The sequence below is a fragment of the Sander vitreus genome, chromosome 3 (genome assembly GCF_031162955.1).
Source record: "Sander vitreus isolate 19-12246 chromosome 3, sanVit1, whole genome shotgun sequence".
NCBI lineage: Eukaryota > Metazoa > Chordata > Actinopteri > Perciformes > Percidae > Sander > Sander vitreus.
The window spans coordinates 35,559,979-35,580,454 of record NC_135857.1 but is presented as its reverse complement, the minus strand read 5'-3'; the positions used below and the strand labels follow the sequence as shown (position 1 = coordinate 35,580,454).

The following is a 20,476-nucleotide window of genomic DNA, read 5'->3' as shown; positions in this document are numbered from 1 at the left end:
CAAGATCACAGGCTGTATTGGCGCAACCAGTAAAAGACATGCTGTCAATTAACAACTACAACTTTTTTTAATACAAGGTAGACGCCAAATCTGGCATCAGATACTACACACTCCCTCAACCATCCGCTCTTGCAATACAACATCTCCAAGTAGCTATTAAAGCATAATTCATGTTTTTTATGGTTAATGTTTAAAGCACTAAAAGCTCTTAAGATTAAGCTTCAGGGAAAGTTGTTTTCTTGGTTAAATATTGAAAAAGTCCGCTGAAGAACAAACTGGGATGTGTTAATATGATTTCCCTCAAAACATATTTGGCAAAAAACAGATTAGTAGAAGACGAGATGAGGTTCCACACCTTGTAAAAGAAACTCACACTCAGACATATCTTTAAATCAGTTTTTTTTTCTTCTGTTAGACAGTTTGCAGTCAGTTACAGTTTCTCGTTACGTTCTGTACACACCCATAGAAAAACATTACAGCACATAAACAGTCTGTCTGAGATTTTAAAACATAAAGAACAGTTTGACACAATCAGCCACTTTTCCTTTCCTTCCAATGTCTCAGTTGCTTCTTTCTTTTGTTGCTTAAAGAGAAAATATCTGTGGCAGTCACGCCAGCATTTATGGCAGCAATGTATTGCACCAAATTCAACAAATAACCCTGAAATGTTCACGTGTTGGTAACGTCAAAGACATACGACCTTAAGATGTTTTTACATCACACATGCAAACAACAATTTCACAAATGTCCAACACCCTTTGAGTTGCGTCAATTTCACATATACTGTATATAGGCACAAATTCACACATTTTACACAATGTAGAAAGCACATGTAAAAAAACATAATTTCAAATGTAATATATGAAACGTTCGACATCTAAATAATCCACATTTAGGCACGTGTGGTTTTTAGATAACTTCACGTGATGATTTAAAGTGCCCATATTATGAAAAAAACACTTTTTCTGGGATTTGGGGTGTTCTTTTGTGTCTCTGGTACTTCCACACGCATACAAACTTAGAAAACAACCATCCATGCTGTTCTGAGTGAGATACGGTTTCTGAATGTGTCCTGCCTTCAGTCTCCGGGTGAGCTGGTCAAAATCGGCACGGCTTGTGACGTCACAAGCCGAAACGAGCTGGCTAACCACAACCGTTAGCTTGTAGCATTAGCGTGCTAATGCTAACGCTAGCATGCTACCTCGTTCTCAATAGCAAAGCACTGCTACAACACACACAAGTTCACCATAATCTACTAAAGAACTACTTCCATGTGCGCCCTCATTTAGAAGAAGTCTCCCAGCTAATCCTGCCTTGTAACTGACTGAAGTTGGAGAAACAGCCTTTCTTTTACTGTCTATGGAGCTAGCTAGCTGACATGATCTACATCTGAGCTACTGAGCATGTGCGAGTGCAATCAAAGATAGTACAGAAGAAGAAGAAGAAGAAAAGAGGTCTCACTCTGTAGCTAAAACAGAGACCAGCTGAAAAGAGGATCTGCAGCAGTGAGAGAGAGCTGTGCAGTACAACAAAAATATGGTGTTTTTTGAAAATTAAACCATGTAAACCTATTCTGGTACAACCTTAAAATACAATTATGAAGCTGAAAATGAGCAGAATATGGGCGCTTTAAAACATATGCCCGTGTAATGTTTTGGTCATTGCATGTGAGATTTAGCTCACATAATGAAATTACCATGCCTGTATTGAAAGGGAAAACTAAACCAAAAGCACATGTGAAATTACTTTACATTTATGTTAATGTTGTTCATGTTTTGATTGAAGTTTTGGAACATTACATCGTCAATGTCCAGTTAAAACCATGGACAGCATAAATTTAAGGATTAAGAGAAAATTCCCATTCTTATTAAGCTAAATAAGCCCTTTAATATCCCACTGGATTATCTGAGAAATGCATCATCATAAAGATGTTTACTTTGTTCATAAAAAGTTGGCGTTCCTTGCTTCTCACAGGACAGTGACGACAAGTCTTACATGTCACGTGAAATATCTGAAAACCACATATTGCCAGTATGTGAATGTATTATTTGTGTATTGGTGTTTCACGTGTGCTGAGTTCATTCTGTGTCGGCCAAAGTTGTTTCACATCTGGTAAAACAAAAAAGACAAAAGCCCCGTGGTGTCGTTTGCAGTCAGTCACAAATTCAGTAGATGCTGAACTTAAGAGTGTAAAAAGTGCTTTGTGTTAAGATGGCTAGGTGGCTTACTCTAAATGCTAGCTAGAACTGTTCATTTCCAGTTATATCTCGTACTTTTTGTACCAATTTGTACCAATTAGCTGTGTAAAAACAGGGTTAGCAACAATGGCAGTGACGTCTTTCACTCAGCAACATTCAAATTACACTGGACACCCTCCAACCAATCAGTGGCAGCTTTAAATTTTCAATTTTTAGCACTTACTTTAGGCTAAAATATCTGTAGTTACTGTTTAGTACCTGTTTCCCTATTGTGATAATAACCCGCTTAATTCAGGGCAGTCTTTTGTTCGGAGGCAGTTATCACTTTGTGGCACCAATTACATTTTTTCCTGTTCTTCATTGTATTCAATATATCTGATAATATAACACAAAGATCATTACTGATATGTTTATGTGGCAGTTTCATAGACAAACAAAATAAAAAACCTCAGCTTTAAGACATTATTTTAGGCAGTCCTGTTAATTTGTTATGTTACACTTATTGTAAGTCAATCAGCTACGTTAAACTGTAAAATGTTCCACAGTTTGGCTCTAGATCTAAATCCTAAAACAAGTTGGTTAGTCTCATGGTACCGCAGTTTACCAATTGATTATTTAGCATTTTTCCATTCCTCTTGTATTCTCAACTTTGAGTGACGACGTTGAACAAAATGCAACGCAGCTTTTTTGAAATGCGAAATCTGTTTTAACAAGCGAAAGGCAAGTTATCAGAGGAACAAGTATTTCCATTAAACCTTATCATATCAAGGTCTTTGAAAGAAGTTCGAGAGCTGTTTAATTAATTATCTGTTTGACGTGTTGCCCGAGGCCTTTGTTTCGCTACTTGCATGGTCTTGTGCAATCAGTAGGGCCGAGAACAAAGTCTTAAAAGCCAGCAACAAGTTCAACATGGACTTATAGTTCTGAAAATGTGAGCTGGGATGCTTGGTCACTTAGCAATGGCGGCTGTGGCTCAGACACCGGCTGTGTCTACCAATCAGAGGGTTGGTGGTTCGATCCCTGGCCCCAGTCGATCCCAGTCTACGTGTCGGTGTGTCATTGGGCAAGACACTGAACCCTGAATCTCTTGCGCCATTGGTGTGGGAATGTTAATCGTATCATATCGTTGTACAAATGTCTGTGTGAATGGGGTGTGTAAAGCGCTGTGAGTAGTCGCTATATAAATGCAGTCTACTGTACAAAATCTGGAGCTTTTTAAGCTGCCTATGGTCCTTGTCTGGGCACCCAGGTGAAGTTCCACCTTCCCCCGGTGTCCTTTCGGACAAAAGCTTGTCCCTGCGGGAAGCTGTGGGTCTTGACGCTGCTGGACGGGCTGAGGGACATACTGAACGCCAAATCTGTCCGGCTGCGAGGCATCTGTGGTGTGGCAGGAGGCTTACGGACTTCCGCGGATGGACTTGTCGGGCTGCAGTCGCTTACAGGTGTCCATTGCTGGTGAATGACAGGACTCGAAGACGAGATTGGGGAGAACGGGACTCTGTCTCCTGGTGGAGACCAGTAAGTCGGATGTTTTGCAGGGATTTCCTCCAGAGTTTGGACTTGACTCGAGGCTGTGATGGAGCAGATCTCCGCTTGATCTTCCGACTGGGTGAACGGTAGTTCTTCTGTTAGTAGTGGAGATTGGAAGGCAGTAAATGTGTGGTAGCTCCTGATCACAGCTGCAGGAGCTTCATACTGTCCGGTCAGTGCGGAGGCAGTGAAGTCAGAGCGCTGAACCAGGGAATTTGTGCCGTTCTGAGGGGACTCGGCAGGATTACCACAGTTTGATTCAGCACTGTACCTGCAATCGGTTTGCTGTGTGGATCTTTGGCAATAGCTTTGGACGGATGAAGGCGTAGAAGGGGCGACTGGAGGGCTGAAAGAGGAGTTGAGAGTGTATTCGGATGACGAGGAAGACGCAATTGAAGCATCATAAACTAAACTGCCGAGGCTGTATCCAGACGAGGAGGAGGAGGAGTTGTTGGACGTGTCGATGGTGTCTCGATCCTTCAGTCCCAGCGTCCGTAGAACCCAGAGGTCCAGGTTTGGTTCAGAGGAAGAAGAAGTCTCCGAGGATTCGGAGCAGAACTCGGCCGTGAGGTTCCTGCAGACTCTCTTGCTGACCTGCTGCGATGTTACCAGCTGATGACTGTGGTTCTGGAAAGGTCCATCATCGACATGCATCAGGTTTCTCTTTAGCTTTCTTCTCCCATCAGCAGTTAGTTTCTATGAGGAGGAACAAGGACAGAGCAAGATTACATTTACACCTCTCTGGTTTTGTCCAACTAATACCTGATATCACCCTCATTATGTTCACAAGACAAAAACCTTAAACTGGACAGAAACTTTTCTATAATTGAGAAAGGTCCAATTTAAAGCGGCAAACACGATATGGACTGATGCTTGACTGATTTCTTTCAATCGACTTGTGAAACAATCAGCTTGCAGAGGCTGGAGTCTTGTTCGAGATTGTTAATACATACATCTAAGGCTGCAACTAACAGTTATTTTCAATGTGGATTCATTTGTGGATTCTTTTCTGGATGAATAGATTAGTTGTTTGGTCTCTAAAATGTCAAAAAATAGTGAAAAATGTGGCTCAATGTTGTCCAAAAAGCCCAAGATGACGTCCTCAAATGTCTTGTTTTGTCCACAACTCAAAGATATTCAGTTTACTGTCACAGATGAGAGAGGAAACTACAAAATGAGTACAGATTTAAAAACGAAAAGTCTCTGTTACGAGAGCAGTGAAGGTCTTATTAAATCCAGTTGCATTATGGACATTTTTAGAGTTAGGATATCTAAACCTATCCCCAAACTTTATGGAAGTGCAAAGATGATAGTGAACGAACCTTGGCCTTTTGCTCCAGGTTCCTCACGAAGGAAGAGTTGAGGAACTCTCTGAGTTTGTTGTTCTCGTCCTGCAGTCTGGCCAGCTGCTCTTCTCTCTGCAGCAGAGTGTCCTGAAGCTGGAAACAGATAAAAACCATATTAATGCCGAGTCAAATACACAACAGGAAGTTACCTAGTCTCAATCCTGTTTTTGTTTTGGTCAATATGACAGACTTACTGCTTTTGCACTTGACATACATATATCAAATAATCAAATGTGACACTGTATGTATGATTTACTAACTTAAAAAGTGGATTTTAGATTTACGTCTTTAAAGACATTCCATGAAGTTTTCTCAGCATCTTTCTTTAGAAACTGTTCAAAGTCAAAGTAAACTGTATTATCCTGCAAAGGGAAATTCATGTGGTCTTACACATCTCAAAGAAAAGAAACATAACACTTTAAAATATGGTCAGTACGGACAGTACAGTATACAACAACATAGGCCTACACAAGAAAACAGGAATTTCTGACAAGCAATGGAAGAAACCTACATTGAAAATACTATCCAGAGTGCAAGATTTGCAGCAATAAAAAAACAAATTACAGTGCCAGAGAGTTGCATACTTATGCGATGATGCAGTTAAAATACCAAAGAAGTTTTAGTTTCTTATTGAGAAGTCTAATCGCTGTCGGCACAAATGATTTGCTGAACCTTGGAGTTCTAGTTTTATGCTGCAGAAATCTACTGTTTGGACGAGCAGGATGGTTGAGGATCTGATCTAATCAGTAACTGTTATATTAAAACGAGTAGGCTTATTATTGTTGCTGCAGAGACGTAATAGATGGAAGTTAAAGTGATGAACAGTTTGAGTACCTGTTTGTTTCTCTGGAGGTGAGGGGAGAGCTGCTCAGGCCACATCTGACCAGCAGGGGGCGAGCTGGTAAAATCACACTCAGACTCTGATACACAGACAGACAGACAGACAGACAGACAGACACACAGACACACAGACAGACAGACAGACACACACAGAGACAGACAGACAGAGACACAGACAGACAGACAGACACACAGACAGACAGACACACAGACACACAGACAGACACACAGACAGACAGAGACACAGACAGAGACACAGACACACAGACAGAGGACACACAGACAGACACACAGACACACAGACAGACACACAGACACACAGACAGACAGAGACACAGACAGAGACACAGACAGACAGACAGACACACAGACAGACACACAGACAGACAGACACACAGACAGACAGACAGACACACACACAGACAGACAGACAGACACACAGACAGACAGACAGACAGACACACAGACACACACACAGACAGACAGACAGACACACAGACACACAGACACACAGACAGACAGACAGACAGACAGACAGACAGACACACAGACACACAGACAGAGACACAGACACACAGACAGAGGACACACAGACAGACACACAGACAGACAGACACACAGACAGACACACACACAGACAGACAGACAGACAGACAGACAGACAGACAGAGACACAGACAGACAGACAGACAGACAGACACACAGACAGACACACAGACAGACATACAGACAGACACACAGACACACAGACAGACAGACAGACAGACAGACAGACAGACAGAGTCAGTTTAAGTCATTTTTTATGTAAAAACAGTAAAACTTGTGTGATGTCAGCGTGTTAAATGTGAATATCTTCTAGTTTCTTCTCTCCTCTGTGACAGTAAACTGAATATCTTTGAGTTGTGGACAAAACAAGACATTTGAGGACGTCGTTTTGGGCTTTTTGGGAAACACTAATCCACATTTTTCACCATTTTTGGACCAAACTACTAATCCATTCAATCAGAAAATAATACACACATTAATCTAACAATGAAAATGATGGTTAGTTGCAGCCCTAGGAGTAATATTCCAATACATTTAGTAAAAATATAGGACGTACATTTAGCTGTCAGTATTTCTGTACTTATAGACATTAGAATGCTTGACTTTTACTTGTAAGAGTATCTTTAATAACTTTATTTTCTCAATCATATTGTTCCTTTCTTCTGTCCCTTTTTCATTTCATAGACCATATGTTTTTTATTTTTCTCTTCATGTTATGTGTTGTTGGATAATTGATAGAGAACCCGACATGTCGAGCCCCCCCGCGGGTTTCCTTTCCACGTCTCTTTTTATTTAATGTCTCTTAAATGTAACGTTACTGTGATTATGATGTGCTACATAAATCAAATCTAATCAGATATTTGTTGCAGACTCACCCCAAACAGACGACTTCTCTCCGAGGTCGCTGAAGTCACAGGGGTCACGGGTCCAAACGGAGGCCAGGGTTTCCATGGAAACGTCAACAGTGTCACGGCCAAAGGACAAGTCCTGGAGCGAGAGGTGAGGAAGAGGAGGAGGAGGAGGAGGAGGGAAGGGATTCCCTACAGAGAGACGGAGAGAGTTTGTGTGTGAATGAAGGGAAGGGAGGGTGTGTGTGTGTGTGTGTGTGTGTGTGTGTGTGTGTGTGTGTGTGTGTGTGTGTTCGCCAGCTGAACGTGTGTTGATATGGTGATGATAAACACAAACTTTTAACTAAGTGAAATAAAACAGTTATTATGACACTAGATGGCCAAAAGTATGTGGACAACGGTGTAACTGGACTCTTACATAATATTTCTTTACACTCAAGTAGCTCCACCCCCAAAAAACATTTTATTTATGGAGCTGGCTTTGTGCACAACTATATTGTCTAATATATCATTGTACGCTGGGGCATTTAAACTCAAGTTCATTGGAACTAAGGGCATTTTTTTTTTTTACACTTGGTCCGTTTCAGGCCTCCAAAAGAACTCAGACCTATCAGTCGGCATTTTTTGGAGCGTATGTGATCACTCCAAAGGGACTCAGACCCCTCATACCTGACATGACAGACACAAAATAAGACTGAGAACTGAGTCCTCTTTCAAGGAAACTGACAATGTCAACGCAAAAAGGACTGACTGGTCCACTTTTTTTGGACTGAGTTTGATCCGTTTAAAAAGGACTCTATGTGAAAATACCCTAAGAAGCCCAAGAATCCCATCAAATACGGACGCTGGGTCAGATGCCTTTGGCGTTTGTTATTGACGCAAAAAGTCTCCTTTAGTGTCATATTTAGATAGACTGGGTCAACCCAGCCCGATCTGCCGGCGATATGATTTCTCCCTGCAGCTCAGGCTGGAAACCTGTTCATTATTCTCTCCTGCTTCCGTTACAAATCTGCGGGAACCAATCACAAACTGACTTATCCACCTGGCGCGCCATTGGCGGGTTTAACACGATGGCGATAGAGAAGCGACCAAGCAGCTTTTTTGTTTACATTCAACATGGCGGCCACCGAAGCGCAGCAACCAGCAACCCGTTGATGGCGCTGTCACTGTCACCGTCTGATTGGTTGAAGGACTATCCAATCGCGTACAGAGTCATCTGAACTATGCCCGTTGATCACGCCTCTTGCGCAGTAGAAAATACAGAGCAGACTCCCCCAGACTAAGACCGAGCTTGGTCTGGTGATAGCCAGACTAATATTTAGACGCTCTTGGTCGGGAGTCTAGGCGTCACTTTTTGACGCTCTGGGTCGGGACGTACGTTTAACTGACATGCAGCACGAGAACGGGACAGGAAAGATGGTAGGTGGGGTTATAATAAACAAGAACGGGACAAGAACGGGACACGAACCTCCATCCTAGGTGAAAGTCCTGTTGTTGTTTGACCCGTCCACGCCCCCCAACCAACCTCCTTCTGCGGCATTTCAGTCTTTCATAGTACTCTCTACCGTTGTCTCTCTAAATACTACGTCATCTTACAGCGCCGTGTAGCTGCTGCTCTGCCCGGTGCGTTCAATACAGACGCCGAAGGGGGACTTTTGCGTCGTATCTGACGCTGAGAGACACTGACCCAGCGTCACTATTTTACGAGTTGGGAGTGAGAACGGGTTGTAAAAACATACCACATACTGTGTCCACATACTTTTCGCTGTATTAGTCCAACAGCACTTCACTTTAAACTGTGTATGCAGATTTTGAGTCCCTGAATTTCCAGGTAATATCACTGAATAAAAAATCTTTAAAATAAAACAAGGAAATCAGAAAAAAAGGTTGCAATCATGGTGCAAAATAAACTTTTTGTCCACCGGCTGAATGTTACACGCCAGTAAATCTAATCTACCAGCCACTTGCATATTTCAACGAGCAATTGGCTGGTGGATGGTTGCAACGAGCGTCATTATCTACATTATGTTTCATACATTAAACTATGGATGAAATAGTAAACATTTAACAATGGATGGAGTTTTTTTTGTGATTGTTGCGGGCAAAAATCCTCGATCATGCGTCACGTTTTCTTAAAAAATGGAAAATGTGATGGAATATGAGGGATATTTATGCAGTTTTATGCGATGAAATTGTGGGAACTTGTAAAAACGGCGGCGTCATCGTGGCTTCATCGCTTTCCGATGACGTTCACGTCGCGTAATTACGTCACTTCATAACCTTCCCAACGCAACAGAGGAAACGGCTGCTCTTGTGTGAAGTAAACGCAACATTTTTCATCTTTCTGCTAAGATATTTGGGACTTTTTTTTTTTAATGTGTATTATGAAACCATGCAAGCCCCGCATATTTTGTGCGGAAATCGGCAATTTATGCGGCGCATTTGAAAAAATGCGGCCGCATAATCACGTTTTTCTGGAGGAACTGGCAAAAGAACAGGAATATTGGATTACATTTTTAATTTTAGGCCCTGTATGTGTAAGGGTTTTAACCCTTGTGTTGTCTTCCCGTCGAACACGCAACTTTTTGTTTTTTTCTCGGTCAAAATGTAACATTTTTTAACCTTTTCCGTCACTTTTCCCGATGTTTTTGTTGATTGTTTTTCCAGTTTTTTTTGTCGCTGACGTTTTAGTAGATTATTCTCAGCGATTTTTTTAAAAATGTTTTTGTCGATTTTTTGGTCACTTTTTTCCGTTCTTTTGTCTTTTCCTTTTTTCAAATGCTACAACATTAAATAAAACACCCACATTCAATACAAAAAATACTAGAACTGATCATTCATTTTACCTGTGAAGAGTAATGGTCGTATTGAACCATCCACGTTAGTTTCTTTGATCATTTGGTTGAAAGAAACCCAAATTTCTGATACAGAAACTTTTGAAAAATGGGTCAGATTTGACCCGAGGACAAATAACTTCAGCTCTGTGTCAGTTCCCCTCGGTCTCTCTGACTGGACCTGCAAAGTCAACGGAGCAACAAAACTTCTGTTCCTGCAGAAACATGACCATTCATTCATTCATTCATTCATTCATTCATTCATTCATTCTGTGACTCTCTTCTCCAGCAGAGTGAAACAAAAAGCTTTCAAAATTAGAAATGCAGTATACGCTCCCATTGTACCTATCTTATGGAACTAAAAAAATAGAAAACATCGGACCTTTTTTGCCTCTTTTCACATGGCAGGAGTGAAAATCCTCAACATGTGTTGTGTTCTGCTTTCAGAACGACAACAACAGTGGGAGAACCGTTGGAGACTAAACAGCATGTTGGCTCTACAGGATGCTATCATGCTTTTCTCAAATGATGTACAGATTTGTAGGCATTCTTTGACAACAACATGATCAACATCTTGAAAATATATCGTCATTAAATGGAGCATGCCCAGGGACCCCCTTTATGTTTGGGCTGTGCCCTGAATGTTTAAACCATCTGCCTCTGCCCCCTGGTCATCATTTATCTTATGCATCTGTTCTAAGTTATGTTTCATGCGCAAACGATGATCCAATAAGTCCTGCAGCAAGTTGAGCAGTAACATTCTTGCGTTTTTGTTGTTTTTTACTTTTTACACAAAGCCTTAACTTGTTCTCTAAAGAACTTTTGGTCCGCTCTTCTCTGCACCTGTTGCGTCCCAGCAGTTCACCTGCCCGCCAGACTCCATTCAAAAAACCCTCCAAAACAACATCAAACCGACCCGGACTGCAGCTTCTTCACACAACATGCATTATCTGTTACAGCTGAGACATGAACTCACGTTAACTCACTGCTGGACGCGCTGGATTATCCTGCAGATCTTCCGTTTTTTTATTTTTATTCGGCACGTGTTGCGTCAGGCTGTGCGTAACTGCGCGCTGCTGCGCACTCTCCGGCTCCGGCGAAACACCGCGTGGATGAAATAAAAAAGGTTAGAAGAGTTTATTTTTCTGCACGTGAATCCGGAATGAAGCTGGATTATGAATACATGTTTCCTGATCCTGACAGGAGAAGTGAGAGCGTCCTGATGTGCAGCTGAGGACTCCTCACGGCGGACTGAAGCCGAGAGAGAGAGAGAGAGAGACAGGTGTGTGTGTGTGTGTGTGTGTGTGTGTGTGTGTGTGTGTGTGTGTGTGTGTGTGTGTGTGTGTGAGATCGGTCTGTCCAATCAGCTGTTCGGAGCTGGTGACGCTGCAGCCTCAGTTTGAGAGTAAACGCTGTAGCTGAAGCTGAAGGCATTCTGTCAGGTAGTAGGACTCAGAAAGAGATAGATAGATAGATAGATAGATAGATAGATAGAGAGATAGATAGATAGATAGAGAGATAGATAGATAGATAGAGCAATTATACATAGAAAAACTTTTTTTTGGAGGGGTGGGGGGGGGGACCACAGTTTTTGGAGAAAAGAAAATATATACTACAATATAGTACTGTGTGGTAAAGCATATAGTGCTTTACACAGCAGCTGTAGTTCTATAACACATTTGAGCAACAAGGCAGTCCAAAGGGTTTTACATAAAATATAAAAAAGCAACTAAAGACAGTTGAAAGCATCAGTTACAGATAATATCAAAATAGGTAAAGTAGAATAAGACAGATATGAAATACAAGAATACAAACAGACCAGTCTTGATTTAAAGAACTGAGCGTTGCGGCAGACCTGCAGTTTTCTGGGAGTTTGTTCCAGATATGTGGAGATAAAAACTAAACGCTGCTTCCCCCTGTTTAGTTCTGACTCTGGGGACAACAAGCAGACCTGTCCCAGACCACCTGAGAGGTCTGGGTGGGTCATAGTGTAGCAGACCTGTCCCAGACCACCTGAGAGGTCTGGGTGGTTCATAGTGTAGCAGACCTGTCCCAGACCACCTGAGAGGTCTGGGGGGTTCATAGTGTAGCAGACCTGTCCCAGACCACCTGAGAGGTCTGGGTGGGTCATAGTGTAGCAGACCTGTCCCAGACCACCTGAGAGGTCTGGGTGGGTCATAGTGTAGCAGACCTGTCCCAGACCCCCTGAGAGGTCTGGGTGGTTCATAGTGTAGCAGACCTGTCCCAGACCACCTGAGAGGTCTGGGTGGTTCATAGTGTAGCAGACCTGTCCCAGACCACCTGAGAGGTCTGGGTGCTTCATAGTGTAGCAGACCTGTCCCAGACCACCTGAGAGGTCTGGGTGGGTCATAGTGTAGCAGACCTGTCCCAGACCACCTGAGAGGTCTGGGTGGGTCATAGTGTAGCAGACCTGTCCCAGACCACCTGAGAGGTCTGGGTGGGTCATAGTGTAGCAGACCTGTCCCAGACCACCTGAGAGGTCTGGGGGGTTCATGGTGTAGCAGACCTGTCCCAGACCACCTGAGAGGTCTGGGTGGTTCATAGTGTAGCAGACCTGTCCCAGACCACCTGAGAGGTCTGGGGGGTTCATGGTGTAGTAGACCTGTCCCAGACCAGAGAGGTCTGGGGGGTTCATAGTGTAGTAGACCTGTCCCAGACCAGAGAGGTCTGGGTGGGTCATAGTGATGCATAGCAGACCTGTCCCAGACCAGAGAGGTCTGGGGGGTTCATAGTGTAGCAGACCTGTCCCAGACCAGAGAGGTCTGGGGGGTTCATAGTGTAGTAGACCTGTCCCAGACCAGAGAGGTCTGGGGGGGTTCATAGTGTAGCAGACCTGTCCCAGACCAGACAGGTCTGGGGGGTTCATAGTGTAGCAGACCTGTCCCAGACCAGAGAGGTCTGGGGGGTTCATAGTGTAGCAGCAGATCAGAAATACACCATTCAGTGCTTTAAAAACCAACAAAAGTAGTTTGAAATCACACACACACACACACACACACACACACACACACACACACACACTCACAGTGAGTTAAACTGTAATCTGACAGCAGGTCAGTTAAACTGCTGCAATAATTAGGGATTTAATTCACAAACTGAAATACCAACAAGATGACACATTAACAGAGAGAAGAGAAGAGAAGAGAAAAAGAAAGATTACAGGAAAGAGGGAAAAAGGTGAGGAGACATGGAAAGGAAAGCCGGCAAGGAGAGAAGAGAAGGAAACAAGAGAGGAGGAAAGGAAAGAGGAGAGGGAGAGAGGAGAGAGGAGAGGAGACAAGGAAAAGAAAGGAAAGGACTGTTCTTAGTAGTCTCACATTGCCAGACGTCCACAGTGCTGCAGAATGGTCAGATGATTGTTTGTGTTTCTTTAAACCAATCACAGCTGTCTCTGACGGCACTAAACCCACAAAGGTTACCTCGCAAAAAAAGATAGCAGAGATATCAGAAGGAAAGGAGAGTGTGTCTGACATCCGGAAAACCAGACTCACTTTCAGTAACTCTGAGTAAACAAAAAGAGACGATCTGGGTCACCTGGCAGGAAAAGAAACGTCCCATAAGCTCTGATAAACATTGATCTCTCTCCACTGCTGAAGTTGAGTCTAACGAGCAGTCGGCAGGTTGCACCAGACGTCTATCCCCTCCCCTCCCCCGCAAGCAAACAGGCCGACCAATACATTTGACTTTCCTCATTAGCTATTGTGGCTGGTTAAGTGGTCGTGGAGGGGGGTTAATCGCCTCGCCAGCGGGCATCAAATAGCAGCGGTGTGAACGCAGCGGCAGCAGCCATATGTGGCGGCTGCAGGAGAGGGACTGTGGCCCCCGAGGTTGCTGGTTTGAATCCCCCTGAGTGGCGGGGGAGGACGTGCTTACCGTTACGAGGCGTACCGTCCATCTGTGTTGTCCTGTACGTAGTCTGGATGAACGGCAGCCCATTTACCAGATAATCGCTGGATGTCCTTCGCCATCCATTGCAGCACTCCATTCATTTCAGGAAACAACCAAGCTTCGAGCTAGCGAGCTACACGCTGAAAATGTCAAGTTTAGAAGAGAATTAGGACGGTGCAACAAGGCAGGCCTGCATGTTTAGAATATGTTTAGGGCATTTCCTCTCTAACTGGGACATTTTGGGACTGATTGGTGGGATCGCTGTGGACGTAGTACACACGGAGATACACTGGTGAGAGATAACGAGGTATCAGCTAATGTAAATAGCTCACGTTGCTGTATCGTGTCAACAGTTCACTTCATTTAATATTGTATGTGGAGTTTTCTTTTGCAGATTGCAAATGTTCCACCAAAACAACTTCCTTCCAGAGACTATTTAGCAGAGCCACCGTCGCTGCGTCCACAGCTTAGCGCCGCCCAAGACCGTTGGGATTGGTTTAAAGAAATGCAAAACAACCCAGAAAGTTAGACGGCCTGCTCGGTTCTTTCAGGGAATGATTGTAAAGATTTATAAAGAATATGTTTAGGTCATTTCCTCTCTAACTGGGACATTTTGGGACGTAGTACACACGGAGATACACTGGTAAGAGATAATGAGGTATCAGCTAATGTAAATAGCTCACGTTGCTGTATCGTGTCAACAGTTCACTTCATTTAATATTGTATGTGGAGTTTTCTTTTGCAGATTGCAAATGTTCCACCAAAACAACTTCCTTCCAGAGACTATTTAGCAGAGCCACCGTCGCTTAGCGCCGCCCAAGACCGTTGGGATTGGTTTAAAGAAATGCAACTTCTTCCGCGGACGTGAACTCTGCTCCCCAGCCTGAGCATCCCTGTTTCGTTTTTTTAGGAGCCAACCAACGTCGAGTCACAAAAATGAGAACGTTAAAGCTAAACTGCCTAAAGACTTGACTTTATTGAGAGCGAGAACAATGAAGTCTCAAGTTTGACCTCAAATCCCAGAGGATTTAACAGATATTAGTTTGAGCTCAATGCTAACATCAGGTGTGCCGATAAGATAAAAACTTGATTCCTTGTAAGGATTGGGGTTATTCTGAGTCACTCACTAAACTGACCGGGGTTGTGCGAGTCAGTATTGCTAAATCGCCAAGGAAACTCAGTCCTAGCCCGTTGTCTCTAACCACTAACGTAGTAGGAAGTTCTGTGGATTCGCTCGGTGCAGACTCACTATTTCAGATCTGATTTAGTCACGGGAAACAACGCATTTGACTGTTTATTTATTGTCTTAACTTAGTGTAGCCTAAGCACTATATAGGCTTTCAATGTAGACGTAGAAACAGGAACGGAGAAACGCCCGCAGTGAATAAATAAATCGATCGACCTAATTTTGATATGCTTCATCTATACACCAAACCTATAACCTATAAGCATGTTATTTCAGAAGTGAAAGAATGGCTTTTGTTGTGGATTTGCTTCTCACCCTGACTCGAGGAGAGACTTCACTTGCTCTACGGATCCACTCGTGACAAGCCGGCTGATTCGCGCGACTGACTCATGGACTCATGAGTCATCATTACTCATGGACTCATGAGTCATGAGTAATGATGACTCATGGACTCATGAGTCATCATTACTCATGAGTCATGAGTAATGATGACTCATGGACTCATGAGTAATGATGACTCATGGACTAATGAGTCATGAGTAATGATGACTCATGGACTCATGAGTCATGAGTAATGATGACTCATGGACTCATGAGTCATCATTACTCATGGACTCATGAGTAATGATGACTCATGGACTCATGAGTAATGATGACTCATGGACTAATGAGTCATCATTACTCATGGACTCATGAGTAATGATGACTCCATGAGTAATGATGACTCATGGACTCATGAGTCATCATTACTCATGAGTCCATGAGTCATCATTACTCATGAGTCCTCGAGCACATGTGTGCGTGCCTGCGTGTATGTATGTGTGTGTGTGTGTGTGTCAGGGTGTGTGTGTGTTCCTGCCTGTGTGTGTGTGTGTGTGTGTGTGTGTGTGTGTGTGTCAGGGTGTGTGTGTGTTCCTGCCTGTGTGCGTGTGTGTGTCAGGGGGTGTGTATGGGAGTGTCAGCAGGTCGTCCTCTCAGCTCCATTTTGATTTGTCTCTGTTGTTGCCGGGCGACCTGCTGAGCGCTCATCTGAGGCCAGTGGATCAGAACGCCCTCTGCCAATTAAACCGAGTCTCCGGGTTGCCGTAGCAGTTAACCAAAACTGGGCCGGCAGATTACTGACCCTCTGTAGCCTCGGGTATTTTGCCCCCAGCTGGTTTAATTTAGTGAAATGAGTCTCTGCGCTGATGGGCCTTTGAGCCAGGTACTGAAACTCTGATATCTCCAGAAACAAGCAGCCGCAAACTGGTCGTAGGTCCTTTCCTCTAGCTCCACATAAAGCCTCGGATTCAAGATTTAAAATATGAGATGTTTGAATAAAAATCTTCAGGCCACCAGAGATATAGTTGGATATTAATTAAAAATGAAAGGATCACGCAGTAGCTCAATCTGTGAAGAGGTGTTGGAGGCCAGTGATACAAACTAAACACTTTGTACAACTTTTCTCAGAGTTTATCAGGACTTCTCCTTTTCTTGTTTCTATATATATTATCCCATAGGCGAAGATTTGCAGAGGGGTGCAGGGGGTACGTTGTACACGTTTACACTTTTCCAACAGAGATGAACACAGAGACTTAAAGGTGACAGACATTTAAACAAACAGCCTGCAGCCCTGACAGCAGTTAGCAGCTAATTACCCCTCAGTAGGGCAGCGTGGAGCGGCAGAGGGCTACAGGTGGGCTACCTGGTGGTCTAAATCTGATTCAGTGGGACAGATGTTAAACCCTGCCGCCCCTTCGACTTACGCCTCTTCCCTGCTGGGATCCTAATAACAGGGGGGACGGACCAGAGGATTTGTTGGACAACAGCGGCGGCTGCCCGACTGCCAGCAGCCTGCCTGACTGCCAGCAGCCTGCTCTCTACTGGACGTCCAGACGGACACACACACACACACACACACACACACACACACACACACACACACTGACAACCACTCCCTCCGATCTAAACCTGACTTTACTAACAATCTGCCTCTGCAGTCAAACCAGTTAACGTCACACGTGGTTAAAGTTGTGAATTAAACCTAAACGAGCGAGGAAACATTCATGGTTTGGGTTCAAATAAGTACGTTTGTTTCGTAAGTAAGTCACTAAGTCAATAATTTGACTTTTGGTTTCAGATGGGACACAGACCCTGACCACCCACCTACCCCTGCACACATATATATTACATATATACTCACACATGTTATGCATGCATTTACAAGTGTTTAGTACCAGTACACATGTATGTGTAAGTGAAGTATATACGTATATATGTATTTTGGCCTAGACGACTTCTCATAGTTCATTTCTATTTGCATGCATGTCAGTGGATGAAGAAGGGTATATGACTTATTCAAATGGGTGCTTCCTATTTCTTCTATTATTATGCATTATGTTCCTTATCGTACTTATCATACGTACTATAGAAAACCTTGGTGTTTTAGTACCCTCGTAGCACATTGTTGTATATATTATCAGGGACCGCCAAGCTTCCAAAAGAATAAAAAGTCATGCTATAGAGGGTTAAGTTGTGTGTGTGTGTGTGTGTGTGTGTGTGCGCAGTGACCTCCTGTGCAGAAGTCAGGCGTTCCAGCCTGTTGTCTTTAGTTCATCTCAGCGGGGGACAAACACACTCAGGATTAACCAGGCAGGTTAAAAAAAACACACACACACACACACACACACACACACACACACACACACACACACACACACACACACACACACACACACACACACACACACACACACACACACACACACACACACATTAACTACCCCCCTCAAAACACAAACATGGACACACAGGACATGTATTGCCCACCTAACACAACACCAAATGTATAAATCTACCAGCTCTAACACATTGTTGTATATATTATCAGGGACCGCCAAGCTTCCAAAAGAATAAAAAGTCATGCTATAGAGGGTTAAGATGTGTGTGTGTGTGTGTGTGTGTGTGTGTGTGTGTGTGTGTGTGTGTGTGCGTGCGTGCGTGTGTGTGTGTGTGTGTGTGTGTGTGTGTGTGTGTGTGCGTGCGTGCCGTTTGCCTCGTGCTGCTAAGCTTCCTCTACGTCCACAATGACGCCCTGCTGAGCTCAGGGCCAATTAAAGCCCCGCGAGAGAGAGAGAAAACACCTCCAGGCCTCCAACCTCGCTCGCCCCGGGGCTCCCACCACAGACTGAAGTGACGAACCAGCTGGTTCACGTACTACAGATATATTTAACCTTTGGTGGGTTGTATCACCCGAGGGTCCGTCGTTGGGAGTCAAAAGACGCCAGAAAAAGGTCAAAAATTGACAAAAAACCTCCTCCTGGTATTAACACTGGGAATATATTTGATACAATTCAGCATAAATAGATTATCTTGTAAAACAAATGATAAACAGCTCTCTTAATAACTACAGCCCCTGGTGTATATAATATTTATCTGTCTCTTTATCTGCTAAATGCTCCCGTGTGTCTGTGTGCTGTTTGCTGCTGAGCAGGTAGGAGTATAGTAACGCATTCTCATGAAAGGGTTCGTACAATATCGTACGAAAATGTCTGCACGTATAATGCTCGTATAATGTCCTTCGAAATTAGGCGACCGCCAGGTACAGGTACAGAGCACTGTGAGATGACGGTCCATTCAGTGGCCGTGGCAGTTAAGTTTAGCCGGCTAAACGACTAGTTAAAGGACAATTCCGGCGCAAAATGAACCTAGTGGTTAATAACACGTGTACCGAGTCGACCGTTCTCTGGGACATGTTTTCATGCTGCGTCTCTAGCTTGAAACAAGCTAGCACAAACCAATTATTAGATTATAACGCTAGCCTTGGGGGAGAGGGTACATCGCTATTTCTACACCACTAACAAGGCTCATAATAGCGCCACACTTCAACGGTAGCGTAATGACGGTCCCTACATGTAAACCGGAGCATTGAGAACTGTGTAAGTGTACAGACAGTTTATTAAAAAGATAGTTTAGAAAGACGGTACCGTTCACGTACACAGGCAGGCGCCATCTTGGGAAAACATGACCAGTCGAACCACGAACGCTGTGCTTGAGCTATGTTACTGGTTACTGGTTACACGGCTTTCGCCATTCGACTGGTCATGACTGTTTTCCCAAAATGGCGCCTGCCATAGTGAACGGTACAGTCTTACGCCCGAATTGTCCTTTAGGTTTAGGAAAAACTCCACCAGGAAGCGAACTCCACTCCCTGGCTTGAAAGCGCTGTGTTTTAGAAGCCAAACTTCCACAAGACCTCCTCCCTACATGGTCAACAGCTTTCTTATACAGCAGGAGTCTATGTGGTGCATACAGCAATAAATACGTTGAATACATACCAATTTCAGCGCTTTACTTTTTCATAAATATACGTATGAATGGTTCATGAGAACAGCATTGAGTACCCTGGCTTTATCAGAGCTTGTCTGATGAAAATAGCTGCTGGAAAGTGGATTGTAGCAGATGTTAAAATCTCTCAAATGTGATGTGAAGACTGTATTTCACTTTAATCTGAGTTTCGTCGTCACATTTGTAAGAGCATTTAACAGTCTCGGCGTTACCTTTTCACCTTCATTGCTGCAATAAAAAACCCTGTATTGTTACATTTGTTGGAAGACGACATTAAACCACCAGCACTTAAAGTAATGAGATTATGTTGAAAATGAGTGACAGCTAATGATACGTTACTAACACTTCTAACAGTGGAGAGGAGTCGGGTGTCGCCTGGCAGCATGCCTCCCTCTGTTCTCACAACAATACACCGACACTCACCTGGTGAGATCGTCGGCCCTCCCATTCGCTGCCTGCGGGGTCACATGACACTGAGGAGAGGTCACGGTGTGTGGGCGAGAGTGTGCCACCACTGAGGCGTTGTAAATGTGTTTGTTCTGTTTGGACAAAGCGTTCTTTCTGGTTAGTGAAGTGTAAAGAGAGAGATATTTGATATTTCCTCCTGCAAATAAGTAAGTAAGTGTGTGTGTGTGTGTGTGTGTGTGTGTGTGTGTGTGTGTGTGTGTGTGTGTTGTACAGAGGAATCAGCAGGGAGAATGGGGAGACACTAAGCTAATGTTATGCACAACGTTATGTATGTTAGCTTAACTTGCAGTATATAGTTATCCTAAAACTGACTTTTGGATATTTGACTTGGTAAGGAAATGCTTTCTGCAAACTGAGCATTGAGGCCCACCAATGGGTCCAATCCAACTGGATGACTTTGCAAAGTGTGAAAATTGCAGAGAAGTAATTAATTCCAATTGAATAT

General features: G+C 43.6%; 1 protein-coding gene across 1 annotated transcript; it reads right to left on the bottom strand.

The window, feature by feature from the left end:
- Positions 1-3,422: 3,422 nt before the first annotated feature.
- Positions 3,423-7,411, bottom strand: gmnc (geminin coiled-coil domain containing). The gene is made up of 4 exons (XM_078244685.1): positions 7,336-7,411; positions 5,909-5,994; positions 5,051-5,167; positions 3,423-4,424 (listed from the first exon to the last, which is right to left on the bottom strand). The coding sequence occupies exons 1-4, from the start codon at positions 7,409-7,411 to the stop codon at positions 3,423-3,425; spliced, it is 1,281 nt and encodes a 426-aa protein (XP_078100811.1).
- Between the last annotated feature and the right edge of the window lie 13,065 nt (positions 7,412-20,476).